The following is a 21,970-nucleotide window of genomic DNA, read 5'->3' on the forward strand; positions in this document are numbered from 1 at the left end:
ACATAGGAGCATATGAGCTTCTATGTCACTTGTTGCTAACTTCTAATATGTGTTCCTAGAAATCTGAGAAATGGTCTCTTGAAGAATATATCTGTGTCTTTGGCAAAACTACATTTAGAGTCTTTTCCATCGGTGCTCTTCTAAACGTCATATTTATAAATAACCATACATGTTTTAGGAATAATGCAAGAACATTCCTATAAAAGTTCAGAGAAGAGAGGTGATTTTGGAGCAATGAGCAAGAATGAATAAAGCCTATCAAAAAGGATGTGGCCTCTGAATTAGATCTTTCAAATCACTTTCAATAAAACTCTCTCTCTGAATAAAGAGAAGGTATTCTGGGAGGAATACGGTACCAAATAAATATGTTTACTATTTTAAAAATGTTCCACAATACCTTTTTTTCTTATTTTATAAAAGACAATCTGACAGATAAATCTATTGATTTATGTTCTAACTGCCATTTATATACATTTGAATAGTGTGTTTATCATTTTCTTAGGCAACAAGATGCTGTCTTAGACTCAGCTACTCTGGATGAAAGCACATTGCCAAAACTAACCACTTCTGCAATAGAGAGAGACATCTTGGTAACAAGCTATTTCTTTTGTCAGTATAATTGAAAGTAAAGGAGGCACTTGAAGGTGCTCTTGTGCCTTTGAGTTTATTCTGTGCTCCTTCCTGTGCAAATACATGGATGTAGGAGTAAAGATGAAGTTCCATAAAATTGCTCTATTGGATTAACGGAGGAAATTATTCTTCCCCTCGTTTCCTAAGACCAAAGTCAGAGAATCTAGTCTCCCTGCTCCCTATGTTAAAGCTAGCCTCAGTCATGTATAGCTTTTACATGTCTTTATTCTATGAGAAATTATTTTAATTACATAATGTACATGTCACAGAGCATATTAACTTACTCTAGAAAAAAGTAATTCTTCAACGATTTCAAATATAGAATTTTTTAAAAGCAAACATCAAAGACTTTAACATTGCTAATTTGAAAGTATTTTTTGATGTTTAAATTTTTTTCTGATAAGTGACATGTAAAAACTTGGGAAAATATATTGACATTAAATGTCCATTGTTAGAGAAATACTATCATGTCTTAAAATGAATTTTTTGTGTACACATTTAACAACATCTGTAAAATTATGGCATGAAATATTAACAGGCCAATTAGAAATTTTGTAAATCCTGTTGGATAATATTTCTGAGATTAATGACTAGGGATACTGATTCACTTACAGCTTTTAAGATCTACTTCTGATTATCAATAACACAAGGACAAAAACGAACATCCTAAATTTTCACACATTTATAGAACACTAAATTCTACCTCCACATATATGAGTTCTGTTTAGTACATCATATATTTAGTAATGTAACTTCAAGTTTTAGAGTGTAGTTATGAATTAAGGTAAGAGTTTTAATTTTCATGAAATAAGTTTTTTTTAATTTAGGAGAGCTCAAATAATGCCAATATGAATTGCAAAAAATAATTTTTTATGATTTGTAAATACTTTGTTCTACTAAAACTTTAATTTTGCTCAGTGGTTTTAGTTTTGATAAATACTTCTTTTATTATAGTATTAAACCCATCTCCATTTCTCATTATCTTTTCTGTAGAGATATTACTATTATATCCACCATGGAATTGATACGGACCACGTAGCCCCAATGGAAGATTCTTGGCTGGAGCATGTATTGGATTTAGTCCCCCACCATCTGAAAGTCCTCACTAACAGCATACTTGCATTATCTGATGAAATGAGAGAAGATTATCTTCTTAGTGTAAAAAAATCCATAGGTAAATCAGTATTTCTCTTTCTAATTTGAATGTGTCTTATTAAAGATAAATTTTAAAAAATTTAAAGTTAACACCTATCTTTGAAACTATTTATTATATTTATTAGGCTGTTTCTTGTATTGTGGTTACATTGCTTAAGATCTCAGGCAAATTTCATTAATAAAATATAGCAAAAATTTTTAAAAACCGTCTTTCTATTTGTAGGGCTATATCCCCTAAACAAAGGACATAACTGAAACAAATTTTAAAATGTTAATTAATTAATATTAATATTACTGATATCATAAACTAGAGTGTGATTAATTACAAAACTACTGCTATGGACCAGAGGTTGGCAAACTACAGCTCATAGGCCCAATCTGGCCCACTGCCTGTTTTTGTGAATAAAGTTTTATTAAACACAGACACACACATTCATTTGCATATTATCTATAGCTGCTTTTGCACCATAAGAGATTGTTGAGTAGTTGTGATAGAGACCTTGTTGCTCACAGAGTTGAAAATACTTGCAGTCTGGCCCTTTGCGTGAAAGTTTGCTGACTCATGGTATAGACCAATAGGCTCTAAGACTGACATTATCAGAGCCATTTAAAAAGTACTCATTTCCAGACCCATCTGAATTAAAATCTCTGGAGGCAGTCTTTCAAATCTGTGCTTTAAAAAAAGGTTCTTCGATTGGTTGTGATAGTAAGCCTGGTATAATTGATGCTATGTCAAAGTTGGAGAAATCATACTGCTTTGAAATGGTTGCGGGACCCTTCAGGGAGGAGGGCATTCACTGCATTGAAGACTCCTATTGAGTGTTTTGATCATGTAAAGAGCCATATCCTTGCCCCCAAAGAGTTCATAGTGTAATGAGGGCCATGGACAAATCACTAAATTATAAAGCAAAGTAGCAAGTACAGTGAGGAGAGAAATCGAGAACATGGTCTAAGGGAGAAGAGGTCATGCCTGACTTGTTAGGAAGGACTCTGTGGCACCTGAACTGAGTTGTGAAGGATGAACATATACAGACTAGGGAACACGCATGGCCTAGGAAATGGTGGGAATGATGGCAGACAAGAGCGAAAGGCTCTTCTGACCTTGCAAGCGGTTCTGATGGCCAAAGAAGAGGGTGCATTTTGGGAAGGGGATAGAATACTAAGGGCCTTACATGCTTACTTTTAAGCATTTGAAGGTAAAGGAGAGTCACTGAAGGATTTTAGGCAGAGGGATAAAAACATATTTGCATTTTAGAAAGAGCATCTTCAAAGAAAGCAAGAAAGTTAGAATTAACTGAATTAAAGACTGCAGAGGCAGAAGTAGCTCACTTTACTGATTTCATAACAAGGTAGTTCTATGCTCTTAAGCAGTTTAAAAGAGAACAGCAAAGCAATATGTATCTTTCCTCAGTGAAGGGAAACTACTGCTACTCTGTATTGTTGACCTTCAATTCAACAAGAACACTTTTGGTGGAAGAGCTAAAAAGGAAAATGTATCAATAATATTAAGAGCAATGATTTTCGAATAAAGAACAGGAACATTGTTAAGAAAGGGTATATATATTCTCAAAGACACAGACATCATAGATTTTCTCATAAAAATTTTAAAATTTTCTTGTGTTTATAAATGCACAAATCTCTCATTTTAAAAAAACTTAATGTAAACAATTTTAAAGGAATTAGTTGTGCAATTGCTTGGGAAATACTATAATTACTATAAGGTTGTTGATCAGAACTTTTCAATTTTCTTTTAGTTGATTTTGTTTTAAAAGATCCTAGAGAAAAGGAAGATGACAGAAAGGTAGAAGAACTTCCACCCCATCGTGCTGAGTAAGCAATCAGGTTTCACTAAGAATATTGATTTTTTGCAATCATTTCTCTGTATGTGGATATATTTATACACTGGTTATATTTTCTCATATATATGTTTATAATTTGTGTACTGCATATATACAGCTGATCATACTATCTTTGTTTATGTATTTAAGCCCTAACATGTTATGTTTACAAATTGATGGATAGATGGGTAGGCAAACACACACTGACAGATGGATGCCTATGTGGTTAAAACATAAGTGCTCTGGTGAAAGACCTTGATACAGATCTTTTATCTCCACAGCTCCAAGCACAGGCTTTAGAAGTATTAGGGACATGAACGCTTGAAGGCAACTTGAATGCCCCAAAACACAGTGGGAACGTTGCAGAAAATATGCAAACACAGAATATATTACATGGATTAAAATATAGAACACATATGGGAAAATCCACTTGCTATATATTTTCCCTAAAATAACATTTAGGAATACATCACCTAAATAGTTTGAAGAATAGAACTTATATGATTAAGTAACCACTTCAGTTTTACTTTGTTTTTTTTGTATCATTTAAAAGTGCCCCAAATTGTTTCTCTTAACAACTAAAAAAAAGAAAGTCAATGTATCTTCTATGGAGAACAGCTTTTCTCCCAGGGATAGACAAAAACTATCCTTTGTAATTGTAAAGGTGATATGACCACAAATGAAAAACTGAATTAACTTTACTATATATTAAAACAAGACTAAGTGTTTAAAATCAATGAGAATAAAAAAAATTTACTGGCATAAAATGTAAATGTTTAAATATACTCTGAAGGATGAAAATGGCACATCTTTAGTATATAAAAGATGATTAGTCAAGTCGGAGGAGTTACAGAATAAATATCTTTAAATAGAATGTTACTGTTTATGATTTTGTAAGTGACCTTTACACAGTCAGAGGTGAAGTTCAAGAAGATTTCCAGGCTGAAGTATATTCTTAAAATGTTTTAAAAACAATAGGGACATAAAATGTTTAAAGGTTTCCTTAAAAAAAAATCTTTTAAGATATATATAAAACGTAGCTGGCTACTCTTCCTGTTTGATCACTATTAGTTATTTGTGGACTCCATCACATCAAGCATTTAGAGAAAAACAATTGCCTTATGTGATAAAAATTCAAATCTAATTTTATCTGCGTTAGTTAAAAATTATACTAAACCACAAAGAGTATGACTTTTATATACTTTAAAACATAATTACATATTTTGTTTTTACCATGAGGGATAAATCGTATTTTTAATTCAAATTAAACTCAAAAAATTATTACTCAAATAAAATTATTACTCAAAAAGTACTTTGACTTTTATAAGACTTCCTGATTTTTAAAGCAGATGACTATTTTCTCTTTGCTTTCAGAATGGAAATTCTTCCAAAACCTTGGAGGAAATCTTTTTTAGCTGCAAGCAGTTATATTAGGGATCACTTGAACGCAATGAACCCTACAATGTTGGCGGTGCTAGATTTGTGGCACAGTACTTTTAGGTAAGTATTTCTGGCCTTACTGAGGTTTTTGTTGTTGTTGTTGTTTGTTTTGTTTAAGAGAGATGAAAGTTATTACATCTTAATTATTTCTTTTACTATTTTAACTATAAATTTTAAAAATAATTACAAATCTAACCTAAGTAAGCATGGTTTTAAACAACATAGAAGTGTATAGGGTAAAAGTGAGTGTCGCCATGATGTCTTATCGAGTTCTCCCTTCCCCACCCCCGCCGGGTTACCGTATATACTTTAAGGGGTAATCACAGTTAAGGGGCTGAATCGCCATGCCTCGTTTTAAATCCCACAGAACATTAGCTGCTACAGTCATCTTTATTGTTTAGAAACCGAGGTAATACTGCCCATGTGATTAGCATGAGGTGAAGTTTCTGGGCGACTCTTGGGGATCATGCATCTCCTTGTGGGCGTCGTCATGGTGCGAAAGGTGCAGAGCTGGATGTGAAGGCTGGTGGGTGCTATGGAGTTACAGACCTTGGCCCTAGGGCTGAGGACAGTTTACCTCGCAGTTGAGAAGGTCCAGCTTCATATTCCCTCCCTTGTGCCGCCCCTTCCAAGGCACTGAGGGGGCATCCTAGCAATAGGCACACGTGGACATAACCTATTTCTAAAATATGCAGAAGTAATACAGATTTATATCATTTTTCTTAAAGAAGCCCTCTCAAAACCTGAATGGGTCCCTGTCTCGTGATAGAGGACATGGCAGCCTGGCCTCCAAGGTGGTCCCATGAGCCTTTTCTCACCCTTCCAGCCAAAGCCCCAGTTTACATGCAATCTGTTCTCCAGGGTCTCCTGGTTCTTAATTGCAGGTATTGTCCTGAGGACACAATAATGAGCACATTTTCTCGCCTCCTGCAGACCAGCAAAGGGAAAGCTAAGAGCTTTGGGTGCTTCAGAAGCACAGCTGTTGTCTCTGCTCTGGAAAGCACCCCTGCACATACACTAGGGGGGGCCTCACCGACCAACTTCTCTGAGCTCCTTCCGAAGTTGGGATCCTTAGTGCCCAGGAGCACCTAACCCTAACCCTGCTCCCAGTCCTGCTTCAGGAAGCCAAGCCAGCCAGAATCGCCCCAGCTCTGCCACCCTCCCATCAGAGGCTCTCCAGTTCCCACCTGTGAGATGAGTGTGGGTTTGTGGTGTCTAAGGCCCCTCCCCTCCCTCACTCCATCCCTCTCTCCCTTCCTTCCTTTTTTAAACAAATTTTAATGTAATTTCTTTACACAGATACATACGTAATTAATATGATTACACAGGTGTGATCATATACACTTTTTAAGTGCAGCCCTTTTTTCTTTATTTTGCCTGACTCCCACCAGCCTGGCCTTTCTTTTCCTCGTACGTGCCCTTCTTTCTACCAACCCAGCCAAAGGCATGACAACCATTAGTGGGGCATCTTCCCATATTTTTCTTTGTGCTCACGTAGCCAAATATATATGTATATCCACATATGTGTATATACGTACATAGCATAAAACTGGCTTTCGTCAATGAGATTGTTGACTCCTAGAAAGCACATCCTTTCAAGTTTCCATTGTATAATGCGGATTTCTTTGTCTTCTTGAATTTGTCTTAGAGGAAGAGGCCATCTCCCTGCCCCATGCTTTTCTCATTTTGTTTCTTTTGGGTATTGAGACTCAAATATCTCTCCTTGACAAGGCCCATGATCTAATTTTGTCTGCAGTGATGAGATCATACAATGCAGTATATCACTTTCACAAAGGATGTTTACATGTAGTAGTACATTTCATTTTCAAAACACCACCACAGTGTTTATTTTATTTTTTTAATATCCATTCATACATGGAACTGCTAGAACACACTGAGCTGGTTGCTGGAGGATGAGCACCATTGCCTAATATTGTTCATAAAGGGCTAGACTTTGTCTGTTGTACAATGTCAGGAGGCAAGAGACAAGAAAATGAAAGGAGGAAGGGGAAGAAGAAAAAGTAACAAAGCCGAGATAAGAAAACAGTAAATAGTAGATATGTCCAACATTAGTGTCCAGGGATGTGGTGGCAGAGATGTTAGTTGCAGCAGCTGAAGCAAACCTCAGAGCTTCCAGGGTAAAGACAAATGAGAAAGAAGCTTTGCAGTCGGTGGGTGGGAAGAGAGCCCCACCAACTCCTATGTTGCCTTTGCCAGCATAAGTTGTTTTTACTCTCTGTGTGAATATTAAGAGTGGGATGGGCAGACCCAAGTGCTGCCCCTCTGAGGAGAAGCCAGCATTGAACACACAGGGCATCCTTACTCTGGGTTAACAGCCATTTGCCCTGAATCTCAGCAGGTCTTGAAGGTACAAGACATCGCTGTGTATGGTTGTGGGTTGGGGGATGGTGATACAAAAAAACCATCTGAATGACTCTAAAATGCATGAATAGGGACATCTCTATGAATGGGTCTTAATTAGGTGTGAGAACTCCCTCACTTCATGGCTCTCCAATATCCAGGGTTGCTCTCTTTTCAGAAAGGGTGGAATTTTTATATTAGGAGTAGTGGACCCTGTAAGTTTTGAGCCCTGCCTCTTTTCCTGTTTTAATTGTTCCAGTTTGAAAGCAAAAATCAGTCTAACCTAACCATCAAATTTCAGTTATTACATCCTTCTTCTACTGCACAGCACAGTTTCATAATATCAGATTGTGTTCCTGCTGAATTTAATTATATTAATTATTTTTTAAATTAAAATATGTTCTTGAATATTTTTATGGAACACAAATTTTAGTGATAAAACCTAGGAATATCATTTTTTGAGAAGGGATCAATTAGCAAAATGTTAAATTAAAAAAAAAAAAAACTGTCAGGCTTCCCTGGTGGCACGGTGGTTGAGGGTCCACCGCCGATTCAGGGGACACGGGTTCGTGCCCCGGTCCGGGAGGATCCCACATGCCGCGGAGCGGCTGGGCCCGTGAGCCATGGCCGCTGAGCCTGCGCGTCCGGAGCCTGTGCTCCATAACGGGAGAGGCCACGACAGTGAGAGGCCCGCGTACCGCAAAAACAAACAAACAACAAAAAAAAAAACCCTCATACTTAAATCATTGTTCATTTTCATCTCTTGCAGAAAGTTACGTTTAGTTGATGTAGAAGAATTTCACAATTGCCAGGATGCATTAGAGCTGTCGACTTTTCAGAATATTGTCATGAAACACATGGAATCTGCCAAAGAGACTCTACTTAAAATGTAAAGTTTTGAAGTTTCATGTATGAAAACATAAATTTAAAAATGTGATTGGTGGGCTACTGCAATTTAACTGCTTTTAGAAAATCTCATTTTAAAAAGTTTGTAATCATTTCCGTTTGAGAGTTAAATATGATATCTTTAACTGCCTTGCTCTGTGATGTCTATCCAGATGTTCTACACAGCATAGATTGTACAGAAACTAAAATGATTATAATTGATACTTTTTCTCAATGTCTGGTTTCTACCCTCTGCTCTGAGAGTAGGGGTGGATAACCTGGGGGAATGATCATCAGCTAATCGTTCACCAGAGATTTATTTGAATCTACTGTTAATACATACAAGGTAATGTGCCTGTTACATTTTGGTTTTGGATGGAGGATGCAGAAGAGTTTAAATAATGCTTAGGTGGGGAAAATATATTCTTTAAAGGAGTTTATAGTCGTATTGGGAAGTTAGACTTAATTAAACATCATCTTGGATTGGCCCTTCAAATTGGGATAGCCACATGTGATAATTACCGATACTGGTGCCAGATAATACGTTCTGAAACAATACAGTAAAATTGTCTTTGTCATGGGCCATTAAGTTATTATAAATGGGACATTAATATTAGATCAAATTTAAGATAACAGAGGACATGAAACTCCAGCACGGCTTCATGATTTCCAAGAGGTACTTAGAAGTGTATCTTGACAATTTAAGACTGAATCTTCCCTTTATATTTTTTCTTCTCTAATACGTTAGAATCAAATTCTTTGTCTGACATTACTTGAAAGAACTTTAGACTTCTATGTAGTATTAGTTCACATAAAAAAAAATAGAGGAGAGGTGCAGAATGAAAGTGCATAATTAATTGCAGAGGAGAATATGACCCCGTAAGGACAGAATAAGAGTAAGTTATCTTGATCTATAACTTCAGGGTTCTACCCCAGGAATACATTCCCACTGCAAATTTTAGTAGACTGGGTGTGTCAAAGTACAGAGTAGAGGATAAACCTTTATTGAATGATTTTGCTGAGAGATGTAGATGGATTAACTGTATCTCTCTTTTTTTTTTTTTTTTGCGGTACGCGGGCCTCTCACTGCTGCAGCCTCTCCCGTTGCAGAGCACAGGCTCCAGACGTGCAGGCTCAGCGGCCATGGCTCACGGGCCCAGCCGCTCCGCGGCATGAGGGATCTTCCCGGACCGGGGCACGAACCCGTGTCCCCTGCACTGGCAGGCGGACTCTCAACCACTGCACCACCAGGGAAGCCCTGATTAACTGTATCTCTTGATGCCTCCTGATTGATTCTAAGGGAAGAGCCCTCTGACCATGCTTTACATAGTGAGCCAGAATGTGTTTATCATGGCTAAAAGGCAGAACATCAGCTCACTGAAGTGGAGAAACAATTAGTAAATGATTAATTATGACATCTATGCCAAACCCAAACGTCTTCTCTTAGTCCTTATCCTCCACTTCTACTCAGCAATTGCTGTGGTTTAATCACCACCGCCTTCTGTAAGTCTCTGTTCTGTGTCCCTGTGCCCATTTCTTTTTGATCTCCTTTTCTGGCTCTACTTAATCTCACTATCTTTTCTAAGAGTAGGGGCTCTCCAGGTGTTTGCTTTTGTTTTTCTTCTCTATATTCTCGACAGTTTCATGATTTCGTCTGTCTTAGCTGTCTCAAGATGTTATGTTTTCTGAGCTCTGTGGCCTTATTATAAGTTTTCTACTGTATATCTCCAATTGAATGCCATGTCAGCACCTGATTCTCAGCATTCCCATAACAGTACTCATTCTGTCTTCCAAGCCTGCCATTCTTCCTCCTCTGGACCATTCCCAGGCCAAGTTGAAAACTTTTCGACTTGTTCGTCTCTTTGCTCATCATGTACATTCTCACCATCCCCAGCCTGCCCCCAGCCATATTCAGTGTATTGCTTACTGTTGTTTTCTTGTTGAGATATATTTCGCTTATCATAAAATTCACCACTTTAATGTGTATAATTCAATGGTTTATAATATAGTCACAAGATTATGCAATGGTCATCACTAATTCCATCACCCTCAAATGAAACCCTGTATCTGTTAGCAGTCACTCCCATTCCACCCTAACAAGCCCTTAGCAACCACTAATGTACTTCCTGTCCCTGTAGATTTCCCTACTCTGAACAGTTCATCTAAGTGGAATGATACCATATTTATGTCTGACTTCGTACACTAAGCATAATGTGTTCAAGGTTCATCCATGTTATAGCATGTACCAATACTTTATTTCTTCTCATGGCCAAATAATAATCCATTGCAGAATATATTAATGCCACATTTTGCTTATCCATCAGTGTGGGTTGTTTCTACTTTTTGGCTATTATGGATAATGCTTCCATGAGCATTTGTTTTGCATAAACATTTGTTTTCAGTTCTCTTCGTTGTATACCTAGGAGTGGAATTGCTGGGTTATATGATAACTATATTTAACTCTTTGAGGAACTGCCATGATGTTTTCCAAAGGGTTTGTAAGATTTTACATCCCTCACAACAATGTATTCCTACCATTCAATTTCTCTACATCCTTGTCTATTGTCCATTTATTTATCTTTTTGGATAAATATCCAAATCATTGCTCATTTTGTATTCAGTTATGTCTTTTTATTTTTGAGTCATAAGAGTTCTTTATATAGTCATCCCTTAGTATCCATGGGGAATTGATTCCAAGAAACACCCCCTCCCCCGCAGCAGATACCAAAATCCACGGATGCTCAAGTCCCTTATATAATATGGCATAGTATTTGCATATAACCTACACATATCCTCCAAATTATCTCAGATTACTTATAATACTTAATACAATATAACTGCTATGTAAGTAGTTGTAAATACAGTATAAATGCTATGTAAATAGTTTCTGGCCCATGGAGAATTCAAGTTTTGCTTTCTGGAACTTTCTGGAATTTTTTCCTGATATTTTCAGTCTGTAGTTGGTTGAGTCCACCGATGTGGAACCCATGGATACAGAGGGCTGACTATATATTCTGTGTTGGTGCCCTTTATCAGGTTGAGGAATTTCCCTTTACTTTTTAGTTTCTTAATTGTTTTTATTATGAAATAATGTAGAGTTGCCAAATGCTTTTCCTGCGTCTGTTGAGATGATAGTTTTTTCTGTTACTCTGCTAATATGGTATATTACCATTGGTTTAATATATTGAGGCAACCTTGCATTCCACTTGGTCATGGAGTATAATCCTTTTTATATGCTGCTAAATTCAGTTTGTATTTTGTTGAGGATATTTGTGTCTATATTTATCAAGGGTATTGATCTATAGTTTTCTTCTTCTTGTGATATCTTTGTCTTGTTTTGGTATTATGATAATACTGTCCTCATGGAATTAGTTAGGAAGTATTCCTTTCTCTTTTTCTTTTTGAAAGGCTTTGTGAAGGATTGGTGTTAATTCTTTAAACATTTGATGTAGAACTCACCAGTGAAGCCACCTATTCCTGGATCCTGGCCTTTTAATTTTCTTAGAATTTTTTTGATAATTAATGTATTTACTTGCAATAAGTCTGTTCATGTTTTCTGTTTCTTCTTGAGTCAGTTTTGGTAGGTTGTGTCTTCCTAGGAATTCACTAGGTTATCTAATTTGTTGGCATAGAGTTGTTTATTGTGTTCCCTTTATTTCTATAAGATCAATATTAATGTCTCCTTTTTTTCATTTATAATTTTAACAATTTGAGTCTTCACTCTTTTTCTTGGTCAGTCTAGCTATAGGTTTGTCAATTTTGCCGATCTTATCAAAGAATCAGCTTTTGGCTTTGCTGATTTTCTCTATTTTTCTATTCTTTATTTTGTTTGTTTCCACTCAGATCTCTGTTTCTTCCTTCTCCTTGTTTTGAATTAAGTATTCTCTCTTTTTCTGACTTCTAGTAAAGTTTAGACTATTGGTTTAAGATCTTTTAAATATATTTTAATGTGTTTACAGGTCTAAAGTCTGACCACTATTCTTCTGTATCCCATGAATTTTGATATATGGTGTTTTCATTTTCATTCATCTCAAATTATTTTCTAATTTCCCTTTTTTTTTTAACTCATTGCCTGTTCAGGACTATGTTGTTTAATTTCTGCATATTTGTGAATTTCCACAGTGTCCTTCTGTTACTGATTTTCTAATTTTGTATGATTTTCATCATTTTATATTTACTGAGACTTCTTTTATGGACACCAAGTATTCTTGATCCTCTGTCAGAAGCATCTTCCATGTGTACTCCTTTCTGTCAATTCCCACTGCTACTACCCTTGGCAGGCCCTTTTATCCTCCCATATAGCCTACAAACCACTGCCAGGTGAATCTTAAACATCCCCTAGATCAGTGCCTTCCGTTTGTTGACAAGATAAATCCACAATTCTTAACCTGCCTTTTAAGGTCTTCTGCAACCTGGACCTAACCTATCTTTTCTATTCTCAGTTCTGAAAAAACTTTCACCTTGGGCCATGCCTGTAGAAATAGTCACGTTAAATTAAAAACGGCATGGCTTCTAAGATTAGCCTATAACCATACCTTACCATTGTTAAATATCTATCCAATTGGTAAATCTGTAGACTTTTTGTTCTCCTTTTTAACCAATTGTTGGTTTTTAAAATAGTTACTCCTTGTTTGTTTCCATCTGTCAGATGGGAATTCTAGGAAAATTTGAATGTTGCTCAGTTGCTCCCCACTTAAACTCTGTGACTCTTAGCATTGTCATCTTTGCAGACATAATTGTATCAGATTTAATCAGAGGTTAAGGGGATTAAAACAGAATAAGAACCTCTTGGATACTATTAGCAAAATTTTATGTTTTATACACATATTTATAAAAACTTTACACAGCAAAGCAACCATCAGCAAAATGTAAAGGCAGGCTACTGAATGGGAGAAAATGTTTGCGACTAATATACATCTAATGAGTAGTTAATATCCAAAATATATAAAGAACTCATACAATGTGATAGCAAAAAACAATTAGATTAAAAATGGTCAGAAGATCTGAATAGACATTTTTCCAAAGAAGACATACAGATAAATAACAGTACATGAAAAGATGCCCAACATCACTAATTATCAGGGGAATGCAAATCAAAACCACAGTGAGATATCACTTCACACTTGTTAGAATGACTATTATCAAAAAGACAAGAAGTAACAAGTGTTGGTGAGGAGGTGGGGAAAAGTGAACTCTAGTGCACTGTTGGTGAAAATGTAAATTGGTGCAGCCACTCTGGAAAACAGTATGGAAGTTCCTAAAAACTTTAAAAATAGAACTACCGTATGGTCCAGCAAGTCCACTTCTGGGTGTTTACTTGAAGAAAAGGAAAACACTAATTTGAAAAGATATGTGCACCTCCATGTTCATTGGAGCATTATTTACAATAGCCAAGACATGGAAGCAACCTAAATGTTCATCGATTGATGAATGGATAAAGAAGTTGTTGCAACAGCATGGATGGGCTGTGGAGATATTATGCTAAGTGAAATATGTCAGACAGAGAAAGACAAATACCATATGGTCTCACTTGTATGTGAAACCTAAAACAACCACAAAAACCAGGCTCATAGATGCAGAGGGCAGATTGGTGGTTGCTAAAGGAAGGGAGTAAGGGGTGGATGAAATGGTTGAAGAGGGTTAAAAGGTACAAATTTACAGTTATAATACAAATAACCCATGGAGATGTAGTACACAGCATGGTGACTACAGTTAACAATACTGTGTTGTGTATTTAAAAGTTTCTAGGAGAGTAGATCTTAAAAGTTCTCATTCCGGGCTTCCCTGGTAGCGCAGTGGTTGAGAGTCCGCCTGCTGATGCAGGGGACACGGGTTTGTGCCCCGGTCCGGGAAGATCCCACATGCCGCAGAGCGGCTGGGCCCGTGAGCCATGGCCGCTGAGCCTGCACGTCCAGAGCCTGTGCTCCGCAACGGGAGAGGCCACAACAGTGAGAGGCCCATGTACCGCAAAAAACAAAAACAAAAACAAACAAAAAAAAAGTTCTCATCCCAAGAAGAACAAAACTTTAATTATGGTGACCAGTGTTAACTAGGCTTATTGTGATCATTTTGCAATACATACAAATATTCAGTCATCATACTGTACACCTGAAACTGATATAATGTTATATCAGTTATACCTCAATAAAAAAAATTATGCCTCACGCTATTTACAGCACATAATGCAGCTCATTCCCGGAGAAGCCCCTCTGTGTCTTTCAGTGTCCAGACCAAATGACCCTTCTTCCATGAAATCTTTACTGTTACCTCATCAAAAGTGATCTCTTCTTTCTGAATGCCTCTGACACTGTGTTCTCTTATTACTTTTTCCTTTTATAATATATATTTATGTGTGTGCGTTTTCCCCTCCACTCACCTATAAGTACTTTGAGGACTGAGTAATATTTAGTACCTCAAATGTTTTGTGCATAATAGGAAACCCTGTAAGTATTTTTGAGACAATGATTGAATAATTTCTTTCAATGTATTTTCTGTTCTTTGTCCTTTTTCCAGTCTTACAGCCCTGGACTTACTCCATCTCTTGCCCGGACTATTGGAGATTTCTCAATCCCCTTCATTAATCTGGCGTTGCCCTTCTCTACTTACAGCCCTGGACTTACTCCATCTCTTGCCTGGACTATTGGAGATTTCTCAATCCCCTTCATGAATCTGGCATTGCCCTTCTCTACTTCATGAATCTGGCATTGCCCTTCTCTACTTACAGCCCTGGACTTGCTCCATCTCTTGCCTGGACTATTGGAGATTTCTCAATCCCCTTCATTAATCTGGCATTGCCCTTCTCTACTTCATTAATCTGGCATTGCCCTTCTCTACTTAGTATTTGGTACTTGTCCTCCTTTGTCCTTTTACCTATTGCTTTAACAGTGATGCCCCACTGCAGGAGGATCTGCTGTGTATTCACAGAGCGTGAGCCTGTCCCAGGTTCTTGTGTTTAGCTCCCAAGTTCTGCAAAAGTCCTCACAGACTTCCCTCCACTTATTTTTTCCTATTTTCCAGTGTATTAGCTCCGTTACAGACAGTGAAATGATCAGATATATTAGCCCTACCTCTCCCACCTATTTTTCTTAGTATATTCTACTTCAGGTCCTTTTGTCAGGGTTTTCCTCATTTCATTTTTATCTATTCTTCAGTGAAATTTGCCATCTTCACTATAGAACCCTTCTCTATTACTTAAATAGAAAATTATGTCTCTATTCTTTGATTTCAAAGCTGTTTTTCTGCCATGACACATTGCCTTCATTATTATGAGAGAGAGGGGATCATGTCATATCTTTTCATATCTCCCATGACACTGTCCCTAGCACACAGTAGGCACTAAACATGTATTTGTTAAAGTGATGAATACATACATTTAAAACTTTGATCTCTCTTGGAGCATTCAGGCAACTCCTGAACTTATATTGACTCCTTGTTTTTAAAAATTTATTATCGCTTATGAAAGGTACAAATATTCCTTAATTTTAGTGTTGGACAGTGGTTTTGTAAACTGAAAACTTCACTTGTTATCATCATAATGTATCTGTATATGAATTTCACTGTTTTCCTTTTATTACAAGGATACATATACATTTGGAACTTGTTTTAAATCGGTCACTCTTTCAGGATTTCTCATTAAGGAGGATAAAAAAATAATATACTTGATTTTGTTGTTTTGTGCCTTGTTTTCAACTATCATTGTGAAATAGAACAGCATAAATTACTAGGTGGGCTGAGTCAAACTAGCCCTCCCTTGATTTAATGTTATTCACATTTTAGCTTTAAACTGACAAATCCATTCCCTGAAGAGCAATTTCAGAGACTGGGGAGGAGTATCTTGTAATATCCAATAAAGTTAATTGTCATATTATTCAAAAAGTGCAGGAATAATGGTTCCAGGAGTTCGATTTACCTCTTTATCACAGCATCATGTCGTTGAGCCATTTTCCATTGGCTATGATTAAAATTTCTTTTCCCAGGAGGAGTGAAATATGCTAGCACTTATATTTCAGAGAGTGGATAATGTGACTTGGCAATATACCTCTCTATAAAGACCTTTAGATGTTCAGAAGTTACTGTTAATGCTTAATGTAAGAGGAGTAATTCATTGAAAATAGTAACTTTTAAAAGTCTTTTGTTCTTTGAAGGTGGTTTCCAGAAGTGCAGAATATTTATTACCAAGGTAATAAAAAAAAGCTATTGCCACCTGGTGACAGCAGTGCCAAGTTGGAATCTTTTTTCAACTGTGCTGCTACACTTATGACTTTACAGCTGCAGGACCTCACTTTGGTTTCCATGCAAGATTTCACGGACTTAATTGCACAACCCCCCGTAAGTAAGGTTTAGTTACACCGATATTCATTTACCAATTTATTTATTTTCAATTCTTTCAGAGTGGATAATTATAAAATAACCTTTACCAGTGGAAGAGCAGAAAGTATATCTTTAGACCTATTACACTTACGTGTTTTTTTAAAAAACACTTAATGTCAACCTGCATATGTAGGGTATATTATTATCATCACATTGGTGAGGTTAGTGGAAATAAGTAAAAATTCCCATAATTGGGAAATTTGGGTCATGAGGGCTGGGGAAGATTTCTCCAAAGAACTCTTCTCTTTCTGGAAGAAGGTCCTGTTAAAGGGTGAGTGGAGTCTGGGAATTTGAATGTTCTTCTCTTGGGCTCCTTCTTTGATGATTCTAGAGCCCCACTGCTGTGCACATCTTCCTTTTTCTGGAATCTTGACCCTATAGTTGATCTGTAGGCTCAGTGGATACCAACTGAGTCTCGCTGGGAATGGCTCGCTGGGAATGGCTCTTGCCCTTTTTGGTACAGTTCCTCTTTGGCTTAACTGTCTAGGACATAAGAAGAAGGATGAGTTCTCATGTATCCTAATTGGAACCAGTGCACTCCTTACTCTGTCACAATTCATATGCATATATATATGTATACTTTATTATATATCTATAACTTCTTTGTTGCAGGATTCTGTTAGAGCTTTTGAACATCCAGGTTTTGTCATAAGGCTGATTCTTGATAACGACACCATTAAGTTTGAACCTGATTTCGATGACTATATAGCCATCCTTCTAAATGTTTATGATGTCATGATTAAGGCTGTCAGTTTCGTGCCAAGAGTTGAGACAAAATTGTATTCCAAGTCGGTGAGTAATAAGGATATTCTGATTGCTTCAATTTGCATGATGGTATTTGCTTCAAATAACTTCTTTTAGTATAGACAGGTATCCTCTGCTTTACAGAATACCAATGGCCTAGTAACATTGGCTTATAAGGCAGTTTTGCTTTAAAAACATACTATTTTCCCATTAGCTTCTCTTAAATACTGGTTTCTTAGACCAGTCTTCTATTGAACTCAGCTGAAAACTTTCTGAGGGGGAAGAATTAAAGTTGTGATCTGGTTTGAAGTCATCAATGAGCATTTGCTGTAGCATTCACACCATGCTGTTGACTGCTGTTACACTTTTCCAGCTCTGTAAAATTCTCCTCCAATTAGCTACCTTCCTGATACACCTTCTTCCAGGAATAGTCATGTCTCCTTACTTCCAAATCATAGATCCTACTTCCCTTTTCTCTCTGGCCAAATATTTAGCAAAGTTCTGCTGAACTACGATATTTCAACAGTAGTTATTGCAGTCTAGTATATGAAATGAGCATGTCTGAAAATTCCTTAACTTAAAAGCTTTTCAAGTTTTTTAAGTCCAAACAGTAGCTTTCTTCTTTCTTTTTCATTTTTTAAATAGTGTACGAATATTTCATACATACAAAAGAGTACAGGAGGCCAGTGTTTAAAGTTTTAAGCAGTAATAGAGTAAACACCTTCATACCTTCCATCTAACTTAAACAATGACTATTACCTTTAAGCTCTACCTCCCAATTGTTCTTCCCTGTTCATATCCCTATCCTTCTACCTTCTAGCAAAGGAATCACTATCTTGTACTTTGTAGTTATTTTTTAAATTAATTTTTATTGGAGTATAGTTGATTTACAATGTTGTGTTAATTTCCGCTGTACAACAAAGTGAATCAGTTATACATATACATATATCCAGTCATTTTTAGATTCTATTCCCATATAGGTCATTACAGAGTACTGAGTGGAGTTCCCTGTGCTATACAGTAGTTTCTTATTAGTTATCTATTTTATGTATAGTAGTGTGTATATGTCAATCCCAATCTCCCAGTTTATCGCCCTTCCCTTCCCCCTTTGTAACCATAAGTTTGTTTTCTGCATCTGTGACTCTATTTCTATTTTGTAGATTGGTTCATTTGTACCATTTTTTTAGATACCACACATAAGCAATATCATATGACACCTGTCTTCCTCTGTCTGACTTTGCTCAGTATGACAATCTCTAGGTCCATCCATGTAGCTGCAAATGGCATTATTTTGTTCTTTTTTATGGCTGAGTAATATTCCATTGTATATATATACCACATCTTCGTTATCCATTCCTCTATCAGTGGACATTTAGGTTGCTTCCATGTTCTGGCTATTGTAAACAGTGCTGCAGTGACCATTGGGCATTTTGTAGTTATTACTCTGAATTCTTAAACATAAATTTACTACATGTCTGTATATCTGTAAACAATTTCTCTTTAGTTTTTCTATGTCTTTGTATAGATGGAGTCATCTTATAAATAGTCCATGACTTGTTTTATTTTACTTAACACTGTGATTGTGACATTATTCATGTTGAGAATATTGTCTTCTTCATAGAGCTTCTAGTTTTTTTATCATTTTATTTTTATTTTCTCAGAATCCATTAACTTTTCTTTTTTTCAACTAGGCTTGGTCTTTTTTTTTTTTTTTTTTTTTTTTTTGTGGTACGTGGGCCTCTCACTGTTGTGGCCTCTCCCGTTGCAGAGCACAGGCTCCAGACGCACAGGCTCAGTGACCATGGCTCACGGGCCCAGCCGCCCCGCGGCATGTGGGATCTTCCCGGACCAGGGCACGAACCCGTGTCCCCTGCATCGGCAGGCAGACTCTCAACCACTGCGCCACCAGGGAAGCCCAGCCTGGTCACTTTTGATAGTTTCTTGTACTTAGTCATGTATTCATTACTCTTCTCTGTTTGCTGATGTGACTCCTGCTCCTGGTCGTTTATTTCTGTGGGTGTTTTGTTTTTTTTTTTGTGGTACGCGGGCCTCTCACTGCTGCAGCCAACCACTGCGCCACCAGGGAAGCCCCTGTTTTTTATTATGGGCTTATACACACAAGAACTTTATGCAGGGAAGTCTTTGAGGCCTTGATTTGGGTTGGTTCCTCTGGATTTTGCATATTCTCTTGACATGTGCTCTGGAGGCCCCTGCAAACCCAGGACGCTTTTTTTTTTAATGATATATTTTTTTAACGGAACTTTATTTTTATTTATTTATTTATTTATTTGGCTGCGTTGCGTCTTTGTTGCTGCATGTGGGCTTTCTTTAGTTGCAGTGAGCAGGGGCTACTCTTCGTTGCGGTGAGCGGGCTTCTTATTGCGGTGGCTTCTCTTGTTGCGGAGCACGGGCTCTAGGCACGCGGGCTTCAGTAGTTGTGGCTCGCATGCTCAGTAGTTGTGGCTCGTGGGCTCTAGAGTGCAGGCTCAGTAGTTGTGGCTCACGGGCTTAGTTGCTCCGCAGCATGTGGGATCTTCCCGGACCAGGGCTCGAACCCGTGTCCCCTGTATTGGCAGGCGGATTCTTAACCACTGCATCACCAGGGAAGCCCCCAGGACACTTTTAAACAAAATTCTTGCCTGAGGATTTTGTGGACGACACTGGCAGTGAGTGTTTACCCAAATGTGTAAGAGAACAGGCTTGTGGTTCCAAATTCTTAAGATGACCATCCTTTCTCTTCTCCACTGAAAAACAGGCCAAAACAAGACATTTTCCTTCTTAGACCCTCATTTAATGGTTCTGTCAGCTTTCAGCATTCTGAAGTTTTGTGTCCTCAGAACCCTCATTGTGAAGTTGTGTCACTTTTCATTGTTTTCATTGTTCCTGGCTTTATGTAGGGGTATCAGTTGACTTCCCACCTTACTCAGGCTTCAGGCTTTGTTTCCTGACAATCATTCTCTCACCCATGCCACCCAGCCCCACACATGTGCCCATCCTGCTGGAGACTCATTAAAGCAAAGCTTAGGCCACCAGGGATCAGCAGAGTCCCCAGGGCAGCTGCTCACATCCGCATATAGTTACCTCCCGATTCATGTATTATCTCATGTTTGGCCCCTTAGCCTTTCCTTATTATTTTACTGCCTTAACCATGCATTATAAAAGTTATATTTGACATTTTCCCCAGCATATTTATGTGTTTTGAACTAAGTCGTTGTTTTCAAACAGGGTATCTGTTCCTCATATTACCATAAATAGAAGTCTCTCAAGAAACTTACTGTTTACTTTGTTTTTTTGTTTAATTCCAGTTCACCTATTGCATCCTTTTGTATTCTGTTCATACCGTGCCTTCCTCAAGAATGACTAGATGTAGCTTATGAAACAGACAGATATAACAGGTTAATAAGAGTTACTAGATAAAGTTTGAAGTGGAAAAAAGTATTATAATCATCTGAATGAAGACAGTTGCTATGATTTTATGCTTATAAAATATGGCTCTAAGCTTCCTAGTTTCTACAGTAAAGAGGAAAATATAACAAGTTTTAGACTGCTCAGGTATTTTTTCTGGTTTCAAATTTTGAGAGATAGGTCTTACCTGGGGCATTATACGTGGGGTAATGATTCTAAAACCCTATGTACCAGTATCATGTGGTGACTTTTAAAAATACAAATCCAGGGCTTCCCTGGTGGCGCAGTGGTTGAGGGTCCACCTGCCGATGCAGGGGACACGGGTTCGTGCCCCAGTCCGGGAGGATCCCATGTGCCACGGAGCGGCTGGGCCTCGTGAGCCATGGCCTCTGAGCCTGCACGTCCGGAGCCTGTGCTCCGCAACGGGAGAGGCCATGGCAGTGAGAGGCCCATGTACCGCAAAAAAAAAAAAAAAAAAAAAAAATCCAGGGGTCCCTGCCACCCCCATTCCCTGCATCTAGAGATGTAGATTTACAATGACAGTCTGTACTCAGAAGTAGGTATACCGGTAAAATATCCCTAGATGATTCTGGCAATCCCTCAAGTTTGGAAACAAGTGATACAGAGGGTACTTGAATATTAATGAGCTTCACATTAGATCCAACAATTTCACATTGCAGTACGTAATATATATTGCTTAATCCTAAAGTTCTTTTTCAAAAAAGATGACACCAAGCATCTGCTGTGCCCTGGGGGTGAGGTAGTGGTGATGATGGTGGGATTCACTAATGTAGTCATGAAGTATCTAGTTCTGAAAATGTGTGATTTCCTGAAATGTCCACTAGGGGGCACAGCGGACAAATGCATCCTGGATACCTGAACAAATTACCCAGTTCTTTAAGGAATCCTTTCATATTCTCAATTTGAAAGCTGTAGAATATTCACTACTGGCAATGATTTTTGTTTGTTACAGTTAAAAATCCCTTTTTCTGGACAACAGGTAGAGACTATATATATATATATTTTTTTTTTTTTTTTTGCGGTACGCGGCCCTCTCACTGTTGTGGCCTCTCCCGTTGCGGAGCACAGGCTCCGGACGCACCGGCTCAGCGGCCATGGCTCACGGGCCCAGCCGCTCCACG

General features: G+C 37.6%; 1 protein-coding gene across 1 annotated transcript in view; it reads left to right on the top strand.

Annotated features, from left to right (window-relative positions):
- The window catches only part of DNAH7 (dynein axonemal heavy chain 7), a 227,248-nt gene that overhangs the window by 13,895 nt on the left and 191,383 nt on the right, over nt 1-21,970 (top strand). Inside the window, exons 5-11 of the mRNA XM_060151173.1 lie at nt 503-590; nt 1,624-1,804; nt 3,540-3,615; nt 4,998-5,123; nt 8,194-8,313; nt 16,454-16,637; nt 17,292-17,471. Coding sequence (XP_060007156.1) covers nt 503-590; nt 1,624-1,804; nt 3,540-3,615; nt 4,998-5,123; nt 8,194-8,313; nt 16,454-16,637; nt 17,292-17,471 — 955 coding nt within the window. The remainder of the gene's footprint in view (nt 1-502; nt 591-1,623; nt 1,805-3,539; nt 3,616-4,997; nt 5,124-8,193; nt 8,314-16,453; nt 16,638-17,291; nt 17,472-21,970) is intronic.

This window comes from Lagenorhynchus albirostris, chromosome 6 (genome assembly GCF_949774975.1).
Source record: "Lagenorhynchus albirostris chromosome 6, mLagAlb1.1, whole genome shotgun sequence".
Lineage (NCBI taxonomy): Eukaryota > Metazoa > Chordata > Mammalia > Artiodactyla > Delphinidae > Lagenorhynchus > Lagenorhynchus albirostris.